The sequence below is a fragment of the Acinonyx jubatus genome, chromosome A1 (assembly GCF_027475565.1).
Source record: "Acinonyx jubatus isolate Ajub_Pintada_27869175 chromosome A1, VMU_Ajub_asm_v1.0, whole genome shotgun sequence".
In the NCBI taxonomy this organism is placed as follows: Eukaryota; Metazoa; Chordata; class Mammalia; order Carnivora; family Felidae; genus Acinonyx; species Acinonyx jubatus.
Window position 1 is genome coordinate 69,418,993 of NC_069380.1, and position 19,929 is coordinate 69,438,921.

Consider the following 19,929-nt stretch of genomic DNA (forward strand, 5'->3'; position numbering starts at 1 on the left):
GAGCTAGTTCCTGGAGATTAGAGACTGCTTCTTACTCATAGACATAGATGGAGCTCCTGTAGCTGGGCTGCTGCCTCATGTAGTGCCCAGGAGATTCACTGATTGACTGAAACCGTGAAACTGAGGGAGCCTGTAGGTCAGAGGAGGGAGCTTCGGGCTGCCCAGAGGAGCTGGAGTGGTGGCTACAGGAAAGAATTGGACTGTCACGTGCCAGAAGTGTTTCCTAAGCAGAAAAGTAGAAAGGACATTTAGGTCCTTTGACACAATGACTTGTGTCAGTGAATAGTCAAAAGAGCCTACTGTGCCCCGGGAGCATCTTTGGGGGTTGAGATAGTGGGGAGGAGCCAGACTGGGGGAAGGGAGAGAAAGACTACACTACATTATACTAATAAGAAACTACACTTACAAGCACGAATTGGAGGGCTTTGCTATTTCATGCTAATATTCACATTTCCTCTTTGGATCTGGGGTGCCTGTGGAAGGATGGGTTTAAATAGGGGTGTGACATGATCAGTGTTATGTTTTGTGTGTCAACAGTGTTAAGAGATGGACTAGAGAGAAGACTTTAATTAGAAAGACACTTCGTGACTTTTGAGTATGTCAAGTTGAAGGTATCAAATTGAGTTTCATAACCAAGGGGAAGGACAGGCTGACAGTTTGGGGACTCCATTTTCGTAATCCATGCCATGGAATGGCTCGAGACGATAACAAGGAGACGCTGGAGTAAGAAGAGGCTATGGCCAGCCCTGGAGAGGGTAGAAGAAGAGTGGCAGGAGAAATCTGGGGGACCAGCAAGAACAGGTTTTAAGGTAGGGGGAAGAAGGGGTTTGAGGAAGGAAAGGCAGGAGTGGGAAGAGTGTCAAGTGCTGCGGTGATATAGTTGGACAGTGTGAGAGGAGACTTTGGGATGTGACCATGATAGATTACGTTTGTTGCTTTTGTGAAAATCTCTTTCATTAGATTTAAGTCATTCATGGGAAGAAAACACAGTGGCAACTTTAAATTTTCTCACAATGCCTGACAATTAGTAGATGCTGAACCACCTTTGCAATAGTTTTAGGAGAGTCAATAAGTGTTTAGATAGTTAGAGTTTTCATAAAGTGTTATATATTATATAAGTACAAATTATTTCAGATGTGATGCACATGTAGAATCTAGTTTGTATATCTAAGACCATGCTTTCAGATAGAAATAAGCAGTGTTGCTTCAAATATATATTTGCTATTGGTATTTTAAGTTGAGTATTATACTATAGTGATTTTTTGTTTGTTTGTTTGCATAGCCTGGCACCTGTGTTTGCTCTGTTTGTACCATTTTACTGCTCCATACCGAGAGTCCAAGTGGCACAAATTCTGGGCCCATTGTCCATCACAAACAAGACATTGATTTATATATTGGGACTACAGGTACAGTATGCATTTTTATGTTCATGTTTTTTTAACCAGATCTTTTTTTTTTTTTGGTATGGGGGGGGATGTCTTTTTCTCATTTGATCTCCTTGAAAACAATGTTTTTTTCCCCATAAGTTTGGCTTCATGATCTATATCAAATGTTCAAAGGAAGTGTTACAGAACAAGAACATCAAGGTATATAATGTACTAGAATACTTTCATAGTCTTTAGAAATCTGATAAGAGCTTTCACTGTAATTTGTATCAGTGGAAAATATTTTAATTTCATTGTACCATTCCGTGTAAGTACCTTTTACAAATCACAGTATGAAGTGGAAACAAATGAGACCTGTCAAAAGGTGGAAAGTGGAAATTCACTGTCAAAATTAATGAGTACAGTGTTACAAATAGAGCGCTGAAGAAGAAACCAGACATGCCTTACCAACTTTATAACTTCTGTGCTGTATGGCCACTTTGCTAAGTGGTTTGATTCGAAGACCTTCGAGAGTTCCTATTGTTTGATCTAAATTGAAAAAGGTTATGTTCACCAATATCCAGTGCCATTGACCTACCTCTGCTGGGTTCCAGGCCAAGTGACAGAAGAGACACAATTTTCATTTTCTCCCTGTAATACTCCTCACTTTTCTTTCATTCTCAGAGCTTTTGATGTGAACTTTTATTCTGCTTTTTCCTGCAGCACCATGGCCTTTTGATCCACTGTTAATACTCATAACATTCCTTATCCCACATATATCAAACCGGATACTAGTGTCTCTGTCAAATGCCCTCCTCCCTCCCCTTTTAACCTTTGATATTTCCTCCAACCTGTCTAGCGTGCTGTCAGGTGTTATCAATGGTTCATCTGGGGTGAGTGTTTCCTCACCACTTTTACAACTGTTTCTCATGAAATGTATATTCTTCATCTCTCAACCTGCATACAATTACTCTCCCTTATCCTTCCTAATGTATCACCTAATAGCACTTTTCTGCAGTTTATTCTTACTGCTAGGATTTGCGGTGGCAGTTTACTTTTTTAAAGATTTTAGTTTGTGGGTTTTTTGTTTTTTTTTTTTGAGAGAGAGAGAGAGTGAGGGAGAGGGGCAGAGAGAGAGAAAGAGAGAGAATCTTTTTAAAAAAAATGTGGATTTATTTTTGATAGACACAGAGTATGAGCGGGGGAGGGGTAGAGAGTGAGAGGAAGACACAGAATCCGAAGCAGGCTCCAGACTCGGAGCTGTTAGCACAGGGCTCAACGTGGAGCTCAAACCCACGAACTGTGAGATCATGACCTGAGCTCAAGTCAGACACTCAACCGATTGAGCCACCCTGGTGCCCCATAGAGAGAGAGAGAATCTTAAGCAGGCTGCATGCCCAGTGCAGAGCCCAACATGGAGTTCAGTCTCAGGACCGTGAGATCATGACCTGAGCCAAAATCAAGAGTCAGATGCTTAACTGAGTGAGCCACCCACGCACCACGCATGTTTACTTTTTAAAAAGAGTTACAGCAGAAGGCAGAATGCGGTGATAGAAGAGTACCCTGGACCTGGGGCAGGAGACCCAAGTTCTAGTTTAGCAAGGAGATGAGACTTGGGTCAGTTTTGAAAACCCTCGGAGCCTTTTGTTGACTCTATAGTGCCTTATATAACTAAAGTTATAGAGCATCCTTGAGGGTGAAAAATGTTGTTTTATTGATTATGGTGTAGGCATTAAGTGGAGCCAAGTGGACTTTGGTTTGATTACTTGTTTTGGTAGTTATTTGCTTTGACACTTTTCTGAGCTTCCATTTGCCCGTCCATAAAGTGGGGATGATAATGTCTATCTTACAAGGTTCCTTGAAGGATTAGAGATAATACTGTTGGTCGGTCAAGATAATCCAAACAGATAGTAAGAACTAAGTCATTTGGTTCCAATATTAATTAATAATTTCTGTCTCTCTTGGTTTTTCTGAGATTGTGAATGTTATCTTTTTCTTTTTTTCCTTTTTTTTTTTTTTTTTTTGGTGAGGTAGAAGTTAGTATCAGGAAATAGAGGTGGAGATGCCTCATTGGCTTTTGATAACATCTGAAGTCCTTACCATAAATGGCATCCAGGGTTCTTTTTGCCTGTTCAGTATCAACTCCCACCACTCCCCACCTTGATGTGAATGGGGACCCCTTTTTCTCTTAAGTTTCTATTCTCTCCCTACCTCCCTCCTCCCTTGACCTTCACATATGTTTCTGTGTCTTTCTGTCTCCTGCATAACACTTTTTGAAGCCAGGGACATTGGATGAATGAATGAACAAATGAATGATTGAATGATTTTAATTATTATCAGAAGAGCAAAAATGTTTCTGAAGGTATCAGATGGCTTGAGAGCCAGTCACATAATGCCCTATGCTGGGGGCTGTGGAAGATAAAATGAAGTATGAGATGTAGCACCCTTGTCCTCAAGGAGGCCAGCAGTGAGAAAAAACATACCTACTGTTAAAACATGAGCAGACACAATTGGGACCAAACATGCAATAAGATAAGGGGCTTAAGAGTCCAAAGGAAATAATTTTTTATTGACGGAATTAATGATACGCTCTTCTTACTCATGTATGAGACATGACAGCTTGGAGGTCATGATCACTGGGCGGCAGAGCCAGACCTCTTGGGTACACTGCCAGCTCTCTGATCTTAGCAGGTTACTTAACCTCTCCGTTTTTATGATTAAAATAGAGTTAATAATAGAACTTACCTTGTAGGGTGATTAGGAGGATTCAATAACTTTAATATATGAAAAGCGTTAAGATCGATGCTTGGCACATAGTAAGTGCTATGAAAGTGTTAGCTAAAAGCGAACAAACAAAAACAAAATAACGGCAAAAAAGTGTTAGCTATTTTATTATTCTTTATATTTTTAGAATAAAACTACAGAAAAATATTTTTCCACATAGTTTTCATCCTTTTTATTTTCAAAGTCATTTACACTAGGTAAAAGGATTAAATTTTAGATCAAGGGATTAAATTTAAATTTGCAACCAGTGCTCCTTTCTCTGTAAGGTAGCACTAAGAACAAAATTTGTCAGCCTCCTTTTTGCCTGTACTTTGTCTTCTCTTACCTTTGTATCTCTCTTCTGTTTATGTTTCTCTCTCTCTCTCTCTCTCTCTCTCTCTCTCTCTCTCTCTCTCTCTTTATAGATACTTGTAAATGTGCAGAACTTTGAGATTTCCATTTAGCACAGTGTCTGTACTTAACCCCTGGTCATGCTTCTTTGTCTAGGAGCAGAAGTCCTCATACACCCAATATAATGGTATAAATATGAACACACAGTAGGTTCTAGATCTTTCCCTTCTCACAGCAACACTTTGAATGTCTTACGACTTTTTTTTGTTTAACCTCAGCACAACTCTCCTATGTAAATGATTTGGAAAACAAAGGGAGAGATTTTACGAGGCTTAATTCTGACTACTTTTGCATGGATTAACTTCAGTGTCATTGTCTAGTTTGCTCTTCCCTGAGTGGTCTGGAATGAGAGGCACAGCAGGTAAGCCGAGCAGCCCTGGACATGCCTGTGTGCTCACACAAGTTGGCCCGTCCAAAATTAGAGTGACAGTGATGAGAAATTAAAATGAGAGAACTGTGGAAACTAATGTCACCTGCCATTACTCAGCACCAGGCATGGGATGGTGGCTACGCATTTTGTATGTTGTTGATTGTAATAATTGCTTGGTATGTGGTATTTTGCTTTGTTTAAATCAATTAATGTCCATTTATAAATAAGAATATGCTTGAATTTAACTTATTTTTCTTTGCACAGGAGTGGGTTGGGTGCAACCAGTCTATTTTAGGCTATGGGAAGGCTGAGAGCTTGGTTTAAAAAAAAGAAAAAGTATATCATTTTCTTTTGGATGACAGAATTGATACTTATTAATTTTCTACTTGTTTATATTAAGAGATATACAATTACTATTTAAATGGTTATCACTGTAGTTACGTAAACAGAAGTATGCTGTGACTGGCGGTTGAATTTAATTTTTAGTTGCCTTTTTTTTTTTTCTTTTATAGCTTTTCACCTCTGGTTCCTACATCTGGATTATAGCCATAAGTGGACTTGTAAGTGTGATTTCCCTCCCCCTAAACTCACTTTTCTGAAGCAACTTTAGGGAAAATGTCACCTTTGGATTATGGGTATATTCACTGGTCTCCAACATTCTTTTAACTGTGTCAGCTCCGTCTCAGTGCTGCTTCCTTAGTAATGCAGAGGGGCCAGTTACATCAACAGTTTAGATGAAGGGGGCCAGTTTGTCTCAGTTTTCAAGGTAATTTTGATGAAAGTTTTAGCTGAGTTTCTTGTTAATTTTTTTTTTTCAAAAAAATTTTTTTAATTAATTTATTTGAGACAGAGAGAGAACAAGCAGGGGAGGGGCAGAGAGAGAGGGAGACAGAGGATCCGAAGCGGGCTCTGTGCTGACAGAAGAGAGCCCAGTGCGGGGCTCGAACTCACAAACCTTGAGATCATGATTTGAGCCTAAGTTGGATGCCTAACCGACTGAGCCACCCAGGCACCCCTCAAATTTTTTTAAGTCTATTTATTTATTTTGAGAGAGTGTGAGCAGGGGAGGGGCAGGGAGAGAGGAGGAGAGAGAATCAGAAGCAGGTTCTGTACTGTCAGCGTGGAGCCCGATGCAGGGCTCGAATTCATAAACAGTGAGATCGTGACCTGAGCTGAAATCAAGAGTTGGACCTTTAACTGGCTGAGTCACCCCAGTGCCCCTCTTGTTACTGTTTTTTAAAATTACCTTAGCAGTCGAACTCATAGTAGAAAAAAAATGACAAAAAAAATTGAAGTTGGACTTACTAAAAATAACCAGAGATGTTCTTGTTTTGTGAAGAGACATTGTCATGCAAGGGCAAAATAAGGCAAAATGGAAAGTCAGGTGGACTAGAACTGGCAGGAGAATCGTCTGGGTGGTGGCCAGAGAAGGCGGCAGAGATGAGCTGAAGGGTTTGGGCTGCGTCCTCACCTGTGCACTGGAATGGCTGCATCCCACCCGTCCCCTGCTGTGCTATTTTATCAAGCATTTGTCTCAAACTGTATTCATGAGATATTTAAAAAGACATCTGGAACGTGCAGTTGTTTTATTTTTCATCCATAACTGAAATGTGTACTCCCAAGCTTATATAAAAATAAGTTTATACTTAGTGTGTATGGAATATAGTTTTAATTTTTTTCTTGGGGAAGATTGATGAAGAAGGGATTTATCGTGATATATATAGCATCACGGGGAAAGGATTTGGAAATAACCATGCACTCCCCTGCAGACTTTTTCGGTGTTATGATTTAGTCTTATTTCCTGGTGGGTGGGATTTGGGCCCCTGTGTTGTTACTTTAGACCTGCTCACCTCTCCTTCCTTTATGCACTCTGTACAGTTTCTTCTGTGTGCTCATTCTTTTCATTTACAATTTAGTCCTTCATTCTCCAGGCTGCCAGCCCACATCCTGAGGGTTGAAGTCACTTTGTTTCCGCCTCCAGAAATACCTGTCTCAGGCACCCAGATAACACAGGCCCACAGAGCTGACCTCCATTATGTGGTCTTCAAACCATCCAAGCCTCTTGTGTTCCTAAGACTTCATAGTGACTGGTGACAGTGTGGGATCAGACTGCATCTGTGGGGCATGGTCACCAAGCTCTCTCTCAATCTCCTAATCTCCTCCCACTTGAACTGTCAGTTTGATTAACAGCTACTTCACTAGCCTGCAAACAATAGATAGTGCGATGCTCTCATAATAAGAGCAGCATGATGGTCTACTATTTCTTTCCGGATACATTTTGTTTCTTTTAGCAGTAAATGATCTTGAGTCCTGTTTTCAGTATTTTCCTGAAGCATTCAAGAATTTGAGAAGTACCGGACTGACTATATGCGATTTCACTGTGCTGGTTTACTATTGATTGATTGGGTCGTATTATCCAAACCCTTCTTTAATCACTCATTATGTGACATTTGTTTTGAAACATTTCATTTTGTTTCTTTATTGTTTTCAGACTTCTGGTTTTAAATCAAGTGCTTGCTATCACCCCAGAAAGTTGCATTTTGTGGCATTCAGTGCTCTAGAATTGGAGGTTGCATTTTTTCATTTCTTTGTAGTCTTTTTAAAATCTAAAATATGCGTGTTGTGATCACAGTCTTTTCCAGTACATGTTTAACAGGTAGTAGGTACTTGTTTAAATTCCTTACAGTTAAGTTTTTAATTCCACTATAGTAAACATACAGTGTTATATTAGTTTGGGGTGTCTTGTCGTGATAAGAACTGTGTGATGTATGGAATTGTTGGATTTTTTCTTTTTAAGAGTCAGAAGTTTAACAAATTTTTAACATAAAAATCCCTTAAGAAGAGTAAATAGAGGGGCACCTGGGTGGCTCAGTCGGTTAAAAGCATCCGACTTCGGCTCGGGTCATGATCTCACGGTTCGTGGGTTTGACCCCTGCATCAGGCTCTCTGCTGTCAGCACAGAGCCTGCTTTGGATCCTCTGTCCCCCTCTATTTCTGCCCCTCCCCAGCTTGTGCTTTCTCTATCTCTGTCTCTCTCAAAAATAAATAAACTTAAAAAAAAAAAAAGAGGAAGAAGAAGAGTAAATAGCATTGCACAGTATTTGGAATATAATTCCCAGAATTTAGCATTTAAACAGTCTACCTATTCATGAACACCTCTGAGCCCATTGAATTTAAACTTTTAACAGTAATTAATTCAGCCTATGTTGACCTACAATGAACACAAATCTGACAAATATTCATTTCAGTTTTGTTCTTCATTATTATTCCATCATAATTAGATGATATTATGTTTATTTACAGTGATTAATATCAGTGATAATCATAGCCAGTGTTCCTTTCCTTCATGCCTTACAGTAATGTTGGTGTTTGTATTGAATTTAATGACTATTTTATTTGACTTTTTCCAAAAAGACATGTTTTTATTATGAAACATTTAATATAATATAGTACACTTTAGATACAGATAATTATAAAGGATATTAAAATTATTTGTGAATGTTTGGTTTACACATTACTTGATTATAGAATCAGGGTCTGAGATTCACAAAGCCACAGCTTGTCCCAGATGTCTGTTGCTCAGCGTGACTTCTCTCCCATGTATATCAAGTGACTTCCCTTTTTTTTTTTTCTTAATCCTACATCAAATGCTAAAAAATCAAATAAAATTCTTACTACAAAAAGAACTGCACAGATGGTATTGAGTGTTCTGGGGGCATATTAGGAAACCTGTTAATGAAATTTCACCTTCCAGCATTGAAACCAATAGTTCTCCTGACATACTGTGTGTGTTAAGGAAGTGATTTTATTTCAATCTGGCCATTCTGTGTTGTTTAGGAGAAGGAGCTTTTTTTTGAAAAAGACATTTGTGTAAAACATAAGTCATGTGTATCTGCTGTCATAGAAACCACAAACTTTACTCATGCTTTTCTGGAAAGCTGCCAACTTCAGATTTATTTTATTTAGTTACTGGTGGGTTTATTTTGGGTAGGCTAGTTTTTAATCTCTCCTTGTGTTATTTATTCTTGCATGATTATAAATGTTTCTGAATATAAAACTTTAAAATACCTCACTGACTGAAAGGAGAGTGGTTGATAGAGTTGAGTCAGGACAGCACTTACTTAAGTAGGAGCCTGCTTTCTGTCTTCAGTGATGTCACAGAGAAAAGGAGGACTAAATTTTTTTCCTAGGTTGAGAGGGGAAGAGTATTTAGCTTTCCAGGGGCAGTACTAAGTCAGTTGCCTAGGACAGCTGTCACTCTTCAGTTCTGTTTTGTGATCCAGCCCAGATTCCACCTGCTGCCCAGAAAGGGTCAGGGGCATTCAGGTTTGCTTAAAGATTACTTCGAGATTATTCACATGTGTCATGAATACGTATTTTATGTTGTATTGTTTCTCCTTTGTTAATTCTGGTTTTTAATACCAACATTTAATATTTAAAATAACAACCGTTTCCATGAAAGATCATAAAATTGTAATTGGAAAGCTTGGCTACAATAGCCAAGTGAAATATCTCAGTGCAAGCACGAACTTCGAGGTGTTAGTGCCCACCTGCTTCCATCACGTTTTCACTGTCATATTTGACTGTCTTCTTAAGGTCTCTGGTGAGCGGCCTTCAGAAATTGGGGGCATTCTTTATATAGTAACAAGTTCTCTGGTCTTGTTACACATTAATACTTTTTCTCCTTAGAGACCATGTTGTTTCCTTACTGAACTTTATTTAAGTTCTTTCTGTGCTTCTGCAGAGAGCCTTTGGGCCATCCGTATCCCCGTACTTCTTCATTTTCTGCCATTTTATGAATCATAGAGTAGTGAGTCATCACCACTGGGATGTACCCTAATTCTCAAAAGTTGAAGTCTCGGGCCTGAGCTGATTCTGGAATGATTAAAACAGAAAGAGCCTGCTTTCGCCAATTTTCTTTTTACAGTTCATATATTTATCGTCATTTGGTCCTCTTTTGAACTCTCCGGGGACAAATTAAGAGACAGGCCTATATTTTTCAGACTCCAGGCTTATCCCCTTCAGCTATCCTTTGCGGCCTGCCTGTTTCCTGCGTTCTTTCCCTGTTCTCTACAATATGTCAGACTTTGATTAGCTTATGATCAAGCAACCTAATGGGAGAAAAAAAAAAATCTGCCCTACCCAAAAATAAGATTAGAAACATAGATTGATGGCAGATTATTTAGAACTTTGAATGTGGTTTGAGTTTGTATTTCCTTCTGTAGGCATTGGGGATCTTTAAAGCTTTTCAAACAAACAAAAAAAAGCCTCACAATGGTGGGAGATTACAGAAGTCTCATTAGGGTTTGTAAATCATGAAAAAGAGGAAGGGAAAAGTGAGCAATCCTCCAGAAGTCAGGATGCCTCATTTGTGGGCTGTGATTGCTTTTTTACTCATCCATCCACAATAGTTTTAAAGAAAAAATATAAGACATTGTCTTATGGTAGCTGCAAAAGAAAAAGCATCAGACAGAACCTTATGGATTTTTTAAAAAACAATGTTTATTTACTTATTTGAGAGAGAGAGAGAGAGAGAGAGAGAGAGAGAGAGAGAGAATCCCAAGCAGTGACGCAGCACTCGATCCCACAAATGTGAGATCATGACCTGAGCCAAAATGAAGAGTTGAACGCTTAACCAACTGAGCCAGTGAAGCGTCCCCAGAACCTTATGTTGATTGGCTTTCCAAGTCATGGTATAACGTTAAGGGGAAAGCTTATGGAACTAGCATATCTGTGGAGATCTAAACTCTTTGGAGTTAAGTTTGGAGCCCTGACTACTCCCTGGTGAATGAGAATGGTGTGTTGGGTCCTCTGTTCCTTTTCCTCCTTTTCGTGTCTTTTTCTTCTCTTCATGCTTCCTTTTTTTCTTTCTTCCCTTCTGTTTCTTCTCTGGATTGACCAAAGAATGGTACAATAGAGTGGGTCCGAAAACTCATCTGATGCCTGAGGTTTTCAGTTCATTGAACTGAGGGCAGACCCAGCAGAGAGAAGTCAAGGCTGGACAGAGCTGGGAAGTTGGCTGGGCTTGTGGAAGGGCCATGTGTAGAAGTGTAAGACGGTAGTGACTTCCCAGGAACATCCAGACGTACAGGGTGCCTTCACCTTCTTGCAGTTAACATGGTGCTTATAATCCCAACACCAAATGGAGTGCTTATCGGCGTATCGCACATCACAAGCACACGTTGTCTCTCTCGTATGGATTCATTTGTTCCTCCTCCTTTAGCCCCCTTTCCTCCCCTTCCTCTCTCTGCCCCTCTCACCCATCCTGACTGCATGTAGCCAGGACCTACTGAAAGAACCCTTTTGTCCTCTACCATGGCGTGACACTGAGTCACGCGTTGTCACTGAGTTCAAGGCTGACAGTACGAAGGTCCTGTTAGGCGTCCACAGGGAGGGAATGTCCAGTAGGCTTGATTTTTACATGCTCAGTGTAGAATCAATGAACTTATTATCACCAGTGTCTTGATAAAGCTGTCACAGAAGTGCTTATAAAATACAGGTGTTAAATTTTTATTGCTGCACTTTATCTTTCACCTGTAGGCAAACACCTAGCCTCCTTTCAAAATTTGGCCTCACGTAGCAGTCTGTCCCCTATGTGCCATATACTTCAGAGAAACTGGCTAAGTTTGACTCTTCCCGAACATCTTGTCCTATCTTGGGATTCTGTGCCATTAAGTCATCACTTATTCTTTACTTCGTACCATGCGCTTGTAGGAGATTATGTTATTTCTTCAGATACTTTTGCTTGCTCGAAGTATGTGCTGCCCTTCTCTAGTGAGGGCCGCCCTGCGGGGCTTCCCGTGCTCTGTCAACATCAGCCTCTACTCTGTGACTCAGGTTAGCCACTAAACTGTGAGCAGAAGTGATGCATGCTTCTCAAGCAGAAGTTCTGAGAACCACTGCACAGCTCCACCATTCCTCTGTTCCCTTTGCCATGAGAAAAGCACGTGCCAGACAGAAGCTGCTCCTTCAGCCCAAACCTCAGAATGAAGGGGACACATGGAGCATGGCTGTGCTGACATATAAAATGAGTGAAAATAAATGTTTGCTGTAAGCTGCTGAAATTTGGGATGGTCTGTTCCCACAGCATAGACAGCCTAGAGAAAGCAGACTAATACAGCTCTTTTCCAAGCACTTTATAAATATCTTTTTTTTGTTTAATGTTTATTTGTTTTTGAGAGAAACAGTGAGTGAGTGGTGGGAGGAGCAGAGAGAGAGGGAGACACAGAATCTGAAGCAGGCTCCAGGCTCTGAGCTGTCAGCAGAGAGCCCAATGTGAGGATTGAACTCACGAACCGCGAGATCGTGACCTGAGCTGAAGTCAGACGCTTAACCGACTGAGCCACCCAAGTGCCCCTATAAATATCATCTTAATTAGCATTTATAAAAACCTGATGAAATAGGGACTGTTATCCCCATTTTATAGATGAAACAAACAAAGGCACAGAGGATTAAGTAACTTGTTAAGAATACAAGCTAATAAGTAGTGAAGACAGAGTTCAAATGCAGGTAGTCTAGCTTCAGTGTCTGTGCACCTAAGAGGTAGATTTATATAACCACATGCAGTTTCTTCGAACTATATCCCTCCTTTCACCCTTAGGTCCCTTCTTTTCCGAGCAAAATCTCACTCATTTAATTCCTGACTCTGAAGCTTTTTCTGAGTCATCTTGTCTTTCAGTTTACGAATTAGACAGTATTCTTTATAATCCCAAAATAATCTATAAATAATTATTGAGTTTCAAAATTCACTATTCACAGAATTCACAAAATAGTTTCTGTGCTACGAAGCATTACTTTGTAATGCTTTGTGACTGTCAGGGTGCTTTCAGTGTGTACTACCTTACTAAGTTGTTAACACAAGCTCTGCAGTGGTGGAGAAACCGGGCTTCCCAAATGGGAAATCAAAGATTTCAGAGGTGGGGCAGCTGAAGTTCTGACTGCACAACTGATGTGTGGTAGTGCCAGGACCAACGGCCAGACGTTTTGTCCTAGTCCAGTGGGTCCAGGGCCTCCCATTGCTCCTTTCAGGGCTGTCATCTATGTCAGTTTTAACCACAAGACATGCACAAAGTTACTGTTAGATCCTCCCTAGACTACAGCACTAACATGGGGCCCTGTTCATTGTCAGTTGTAGACATGAATCAGGAGGGAGATCCTGGATATAAAGAAATTTTAAAAGTACCCAGCAGTGCTGAAAGACACATGTCAACAACTTTCTGTAACCTTTGTTGTGAATTTTGTGGGCTTATCCCATTGGCAGCCCCTACTATCCTGATGTGAAGAACCCAGCAGGGGCGCCTGGGTGGCTCAGTCAGTTGAGTGTCCAACTTCGGCTCAGGTCATGATCTCACGTTTTGTCAAGCCCCCACATCAGGCTCTGGGCTGACAGCTCAGAGCCTGGAGCCTGCTTCAGATTCTGTGTCTCCCTCTCTCTCTGCCCCTCCCCCGCTCAGGCTCTGTCTCTCTCTGCCTCTCAAAAATAAAGAAACGTAATAAAAAAAAAAATTAAAAAAAAAAAAAGAATCCAGCCTATTGCTATACTTGTTCTTCTAGGATTAAGATATTTAACTGGTTGTCCTTATAATGGGTTAAAGGTATAGCTCAGGGGCACCTGGGTGGCTCAGTCAGTTGAGTGTCAGACTCTTTTCTGGTTTTTGTTTTTTCTTTAATGTTGATCTTTGAGAGAGAGAGACTGACAGAGCATGAGTAGGGAGGGGCAGAGAGAGAGGGAGACACAGAATCTGAAGCAGGCTCCAGGCTCCCAGCTGACAGCACAGAGCCCAGTGCGGGGCTTGAACTCCAGAACCATGAGATCATGACCTGAGCAGAATCGGACACTTAACCAACTGAGCCACCCAGGCTCCCCAGGTGTCCAGCTCTTGATATCGGCTTAGGTCATGATCTCACAGTTGTAGATCAAGCCCCACATCAGGCTCCACACTGAGCATGAGCCTACTTGGGATTCTCTCTCTCCCTCACTTTCTGCACCTCCCTCTCAAAGAAATACTAAAAAAAAAAAAAAAAAAATTACAGCTGAAACCCCACCTTTCAACAAATAGTTCCTTGCTTTGTGTTTCTGGCATTGTCATGTACAGGAAAATGAAATTTAAAAGGCTTTGAAAAAGCTGAAAGGATAATTTAAAATACATTAACCTGGAGGCACCTGGGTGACTCAGTTGAGCATTCAACTCCTGATTTCAGCTCAGGTCATCATCTCTCGGTTCATGAGTTTGAGCCCCATAGGGGGCTCAGCACTGGCAGTGTGGAGCCTGCTTAGGATTCTCTCTCTCCCACGCTGTATGCCCCAGGCCCGCTCATGTGCTCACTCGCTCTCTCTCTCTCTCTCTCTCTCTCTCTCTCTCTCTCCCCCCCCAAAAATAAATAAACTCTAATAAATAAATAAACATTTAAACATATATATATATGTATATATATTGGGGTGCCTGGGTGGCTCAGTGGATTAAGCATCCAACTTTGACTCAGGTCATGATCTCACGGTTCGTGAGTTCGCGCCCTGCATCAGGGGCTTTGTGCTGACAGCTCGGAGACTGGAGCCTGCTTCGGATTCTGTGTCTCCCTCTCTCTCTGTGCCCCTCCCCCACTCACGCTCTGTCTCTCTCTTTCAAAAAATAAACATTAAAAAAAATTAAAAAATATATATGCATGTGTATATTTTAAATATATGTATTTTAAATATGTGTGTGTATGTGTGTGCACGTGCATGTGTATAATGTAGTGCTACTGGTCAAAGGAGAAAGAAATGAAGATAAGGAGGAGGTTACCAAGAAAACACCCGTACTTGTAAATTTTAGATGATTACTGGTAGATTATCATGTCAGTTGCAGCACAGAGCAGTTTCCCACAGAGACTTCTCATTGTTTTCCTATCAACAGATGGAAACTCTTCAATCACTTTTGATTATCTCTTTAAACTGTTTCTTGGTTGCTTTTTTTAAATAGAAGTGTCCAATGTTCCTTCCTTTTTGGGACTGATTGTGTTGATATTTCTCTTCTATCCTAATGATAGCCTGTGGGAAAGGACTATGGTAAAATCAATGCATGTGATTTTGAATTTATTAATTATAAACAGTGGCATAGCTTACTACCAAAAAGTTCTGTTAGTTCATGTTAGCTGGGAACATTTTCAATATATCAGAAGTTTTTGTTGCTGAAGATTGTTTTTAGTTTACCAACATCCCACCTCTTATAAAATTGAAAAGAAGATTAATGTATCTAGAAATGTCTAGATCTTTCTAGATCTTCACATTCACTTTCTCATGAAAACTTCTTTTTCTCCAAAACTTTTATTAAAGTGTTATTTACATACAATAAAATTCAGTTTTAAGTGTAAATTTTGGTGAATTTTGGTAATTGTATACAGCCGTGTAACAATCAAGATAATTATATATGGTCAGGTAACCAACACTACCATCAAGGTAGAAAACAACCCCCTCACCTTGATCATTTTTTCATTTCTTTTGCTTTTGCTCTCTGTCCTCTTACCAACTGCCATGCCCAGGTAACCACTCATATTCTTTATGTCATTTTAGTTTTGCCTTTTCTAAAATTTCATATAATTGGAATTGTATAGTGTGAACTCTTTTGTATTTTACTTCTTTCAGGTAACATGATGTTTTTAAGATTGGTCTTATTACTCTCAGTCCTTGTTACTGTATTAACCTGTGGTATGGTTGTACCACAGTTTGTCCATTCACCAGTTGATAGACATTTGGATTGCTTCCAGGTTTGAGTTGTTAGGAATAATGCTGTGTTGGACATGTTTCCACTTCTCTTGAGTGAATATCTGGGAGGGGAATTGCTGAGTCATGTGATAAATGTATGTTAAACATTATAAAGTAGTACAATATGATTTACCGTGGCTGTCTGTCCATTTCCACAATCAATACGTGAGAGTTCCAGTTGCTCCACATCCTTGCTAGCACTTGGTCTTGTCAGCTGTTTTAACGTTAGCCATTCTAGTTGGCATGTAGTGATACCTGGGGTTTTAATTTTCATTTCTCTAATGACTAATGGTTTGAACATCTTCTGCTTACTGGCCATTTGTGTATCTTCCTTTGTGGGGTATCTGTTCAAATATTTTACACACTTTTTCATTGGGTTACATTTGTCTTATAATAGTTAAAAGGATTCTTTTTATATTCTGGACATAAGCCCTTTGTTGGATATATTTTGTAAAAATTTTATCCCAGTCTGTGGCTTGCCTCTTTGTTTCCTTAGTTATGTCTTTCAGTGAGCAAAAGTTTTTAATCTTGATTAAATTCAGTGTTTCAATTTTTAAAATAGTTTGAGCCTTTGGTGCCTTATTTAAGAAATCTGTGCTAATCCAATTCCACAAAGATTTTTATTCGATATTTTCTTCTAGAATTTATACTTTCTGCTGTTGTATTTAGGTTTGTGATCCCATTTGAGTGTAATTCTTGTGAAGTAAGAGCTGAGGTATATTTTCTTCCATACAGTTATCTAGTATCATTCTATCACCATTTGTTGAAGAGACTCTTTGCTCCTTTGCATTACCTTGGCACCTTTGTTGAAAATCAGTTAACCAGTGTGGGTCTCTTTCTTGAGTTTCTTTTCTATCCCAGTGATTTATATGCATATCTTTACGCCAATACTGTCATATGTCATAGTGCCATACTGTCTTGAGTAATTTTGCTTTATGTTAAGTTGAAATCACATAATGTCAGGCTTCCAATGTTGTTCTTTTTCAAAACTTGTTTAGCTATTTTTGGAATGTTTACTTTCCATATGCATTTTTAAATCAGCTTATAATTTCTTTAAAAAAAAGTAGTCAAGATTTTGTTTGGGATTTCACTGAAACTATAGATTAGTTGGGGAGAATTGCCATTGAGATTATTTGAAAATGTGCCCACAAATCCTTTTAGAATTCAAGAAATGGAGTTTAATTCCCCTCTCCTGGAGTGTGGCCTGTACTTAACAGTTCACTATGGCAGAAATGATGGTGTGTGACTCCAAAGAACAGGTCATAAAAGACACAGATACTTCTGTCTTGCTCCCTCAGATTATTTGCTCTGGGGGAAGCCAGCTGCCATGTCCCAAGGACACTGAAGCAGCAATATGGACAGGTCCACATGGCAAAGAACTGTGGCCTCCTGCCAGCAATCATCACTAACTTGCCAGTTGTGTTTTTAAGCTACCATGGAAGCTGATCCTTCATGTCCAGTCATCATATGAGCACAGGTAGTCTAACATCTTAACTACAGCCTTGTGAGAGATCTTGAACCACAGTCACTTAATGAATCTGCCCTCAGATTTCTGACCCATATATACTGTGTGTATAACGACTGCTTATTGTTTTTAAGCCACTAAGTTTTGGGCAATTTGTTATTCAGCAATAAATAACTAATATAAGCATTTCAACAATATTGGGTCTTCCAATCCATGAATATGGTACATTTCTACATTTATTTAGTAAGCCTTTAAGTCCCCATTACAGTTTTTAAATTTTCAGTATATATAGGCCCTGCACTTCTTTTAGTAAATGTATTCCTAAGTATTTGTGGGTTTTGATACTATTTTAAATGGAGTTGTTTTTATAACTTCTTTTCTAATTATTTGTTGCTGGTATATAGAAATGCAATTGATTTCTATATATTGCTATTGTATCCTGCAGTTTTGCTAAATTTATTATTTCTGGTAGCTTTTCAATGGATTCCTTAGAGTTTTCTACATACATGATCATGTCATTAAGAAATACATTTTGTTTATATGTTTTACTTCTTCCTTTCCATTCTGTGCCTATTTTTTTTTTCTTACTGCATTAGCTAAGACCTCTGATACAGTGTTAAATAAAAGTGGTGAATGGATATCCTTGTCTTGTTCTTGCCTTAGAAAGCATTGGGTTTTTCACCATTGAGTCTACATCTGTAAACGCATAATTCGTCCTACATCTTCACATTCATTTTTAGTTTATTTAGGAAACAAGTTTCAATGTAAGTCTGTTTTCTCTTTATTTTCTTAAATCAGTTTATGAAAGTGAATGTAATTTTAAAGGGGGATGATGTCCTTGTTAAAAGGAGTATTGAAAGGGATTTACGTTAATACACCTGATTAAACTTTTCCCACGTGCTGAAGACGCTCATCTCCTGACATACTTTTTCCTTAGTAGCAGAACCTTCATCTCATTTGGGGCAATATTGCCTCCAACTAAATAAAATATCACATTTCCCAGTTTCCATTGCGTCTGGGTATCACCATCACATTAAATCCTGGCATCCTGGCCAGTGAGCTGTAAACCCACATGTTGGTGGGACTTCTGGAAAGGCTCCTTAAAGTAGCGTTTGTCCTTCTGTCCTCCCTCATTTTCTTCCCTCTGTTGCCTGGAATGCAGTTAAGTTAGTTAGAGCTTTTATAACATGAAGGAGAATAAACTTCTGTATATAAGCATTGTTATTTGTGGTTTTCCAAAAGGAGAAGTTTAGAGCAGCCTCCTAAGACAGTTTATTTAGAAACAATCTGTGGGGCACCTGGGTGACTCAGTCAGTTGAGCATCCAACTCTTGATTTTGGCTTGGGTCACGATCCCAGAGTTGTCGGATCGAGCCCTGTGTTGTGCTCCATGCTGAGGGTGGAGCCTGCTTGGGATTCTTTCTCTCCCTCTGTCCCTTTCCCCTCTTTCCTCAAAACAAAGAACAGAAAAGAAAAATTCTGTGATCAATCTAATTCCATCCCTTTTCCAGTTTAACTTCTCAAGAATCAGGATACCCAGTGCTTTAATCAGATACTTGAAAGTGGTATTAGGGGCGCCTGGGTGGCTTAGTCAGTTAAGCGTCCGACTTCGGCTCAGGTCATGATCTCACGGTCCGTGAGTTCGAGCCCCATGTCGGGCTCTGTGCTGACCGCTCAGAGCCTGGAGCCTGTTTCAGATTCTGTGTCTCCCTCTCTCTCTGCCCCTCCCGTGTTCATGCTCTGTCTCTCTCTGTCTCAAAAATAAATAAACATTTAAAAAAAAAATTTTTTAAGTGATATTAAAAGAGAGTAAAGCTACAAGAAGTTCATCTGAATCATTTTTGCACTTGACAAAGAGCAAGATTGCAAGACTCTCTCAATAAGTGTGAAAGTCCCATGATTCAGTCTGTTATGAAAAGAATAATCATTTCATAATTAATCACAAATGGCAGAAATAACTTTAGGCAATTCTAATTTGCATACATATTCTTTGGGTTAAAAAAAAAGTAATTCCAAAGTTTCCTCCTTTGTTTCTTTTAATGAAGAAAGGGAATAGGTAGATGTAAGTTCTGTTAAGAGAAAAGATTTTCTTTGTTTTGCTCCCTGCTGTATCCCAGCATTTAGAACACAGCCTGGCACATTGTAAATGTTAAGTATGTGTTGAGAGAATAAATGCTGGATGAAAAGCCTCAGTCAGTCTGGTTTCTTTAGGACCTGAGTGCATATGAAGTCCGTATGACAGGGTCCCGGTGCCAAGGGACATTTGTTCCCTTGGTTCGTCCCTGTCTTATGAATGCAGCGCTTTCTCCCCAGAAGAGCAGCTCCTGGTGTTTATCCTATTGTCCCATTAGGGGATAGGTTCCTGAATGTTGGGACCATGGCTCACAGGACCCCAAGGTGCAGTTTGCTGTGTAGGTTTCTGTTCAGCCACAGCTGCCTGCAGAAAGAGATCATTAAACACCTGGGTGGGTGTCCTTGCCCAGTCATGGTTTCTCACCTTTGTCGGCTGTGGTTTCGTGGTAATATTGAGCAGGACCAGAGGACACTTGAGGCTTACTGTCTATGATCAAGAGGGTTTCACCTACTGTATGCCCAGCAAATTAAATTCTTTATTTGCCTGATGAGCATTATTTCATGGTTCCCTTTCCAAAAGGACTACTAACCTGAAAAATCAGCATAAGTGTAATTGATGCCCATGTTTACTAATGGCCTAAAAGAAAAGCATTGCCTGAGTTTTACATTCTCAGTTAGATTTATGAGGTAATAGCTTCTGTTAGCTTATGGGGAGCTCCTTGGTCCAGGGCTGTGGCCTGGCT

General features: G+C 39.7%; 1 protein-coding gene across 8 annotated transcripts in view; it reads left to right on the forward strand.

The window, feature by feature from the left end:
- UBAC2 (UBA domain containing 2) overlaps positions 1-19,929 on the forward strand; it is a 251,911-nt gene that overhangs the window by 188,675 nt on the left and 43,307 nt on the right. For all 8 annotated transcript variants that reach the window (XM_027065152.2, XM_053217413.1, XM_053217420.1 and 5 more), the window contains 2 exons: positions 1,283-1,406; positions 5,421-5,468. In XM_027065152.2, coding sequence (XP_026920953.1) covers positions 1,283-1,406; positions 5,421-5,468 — 172 coding nt within the window. The remainder of the gene's footprint in view (positions 1-1,282; positions 1,407-5,420; positions 5,469-19,929) is intronic.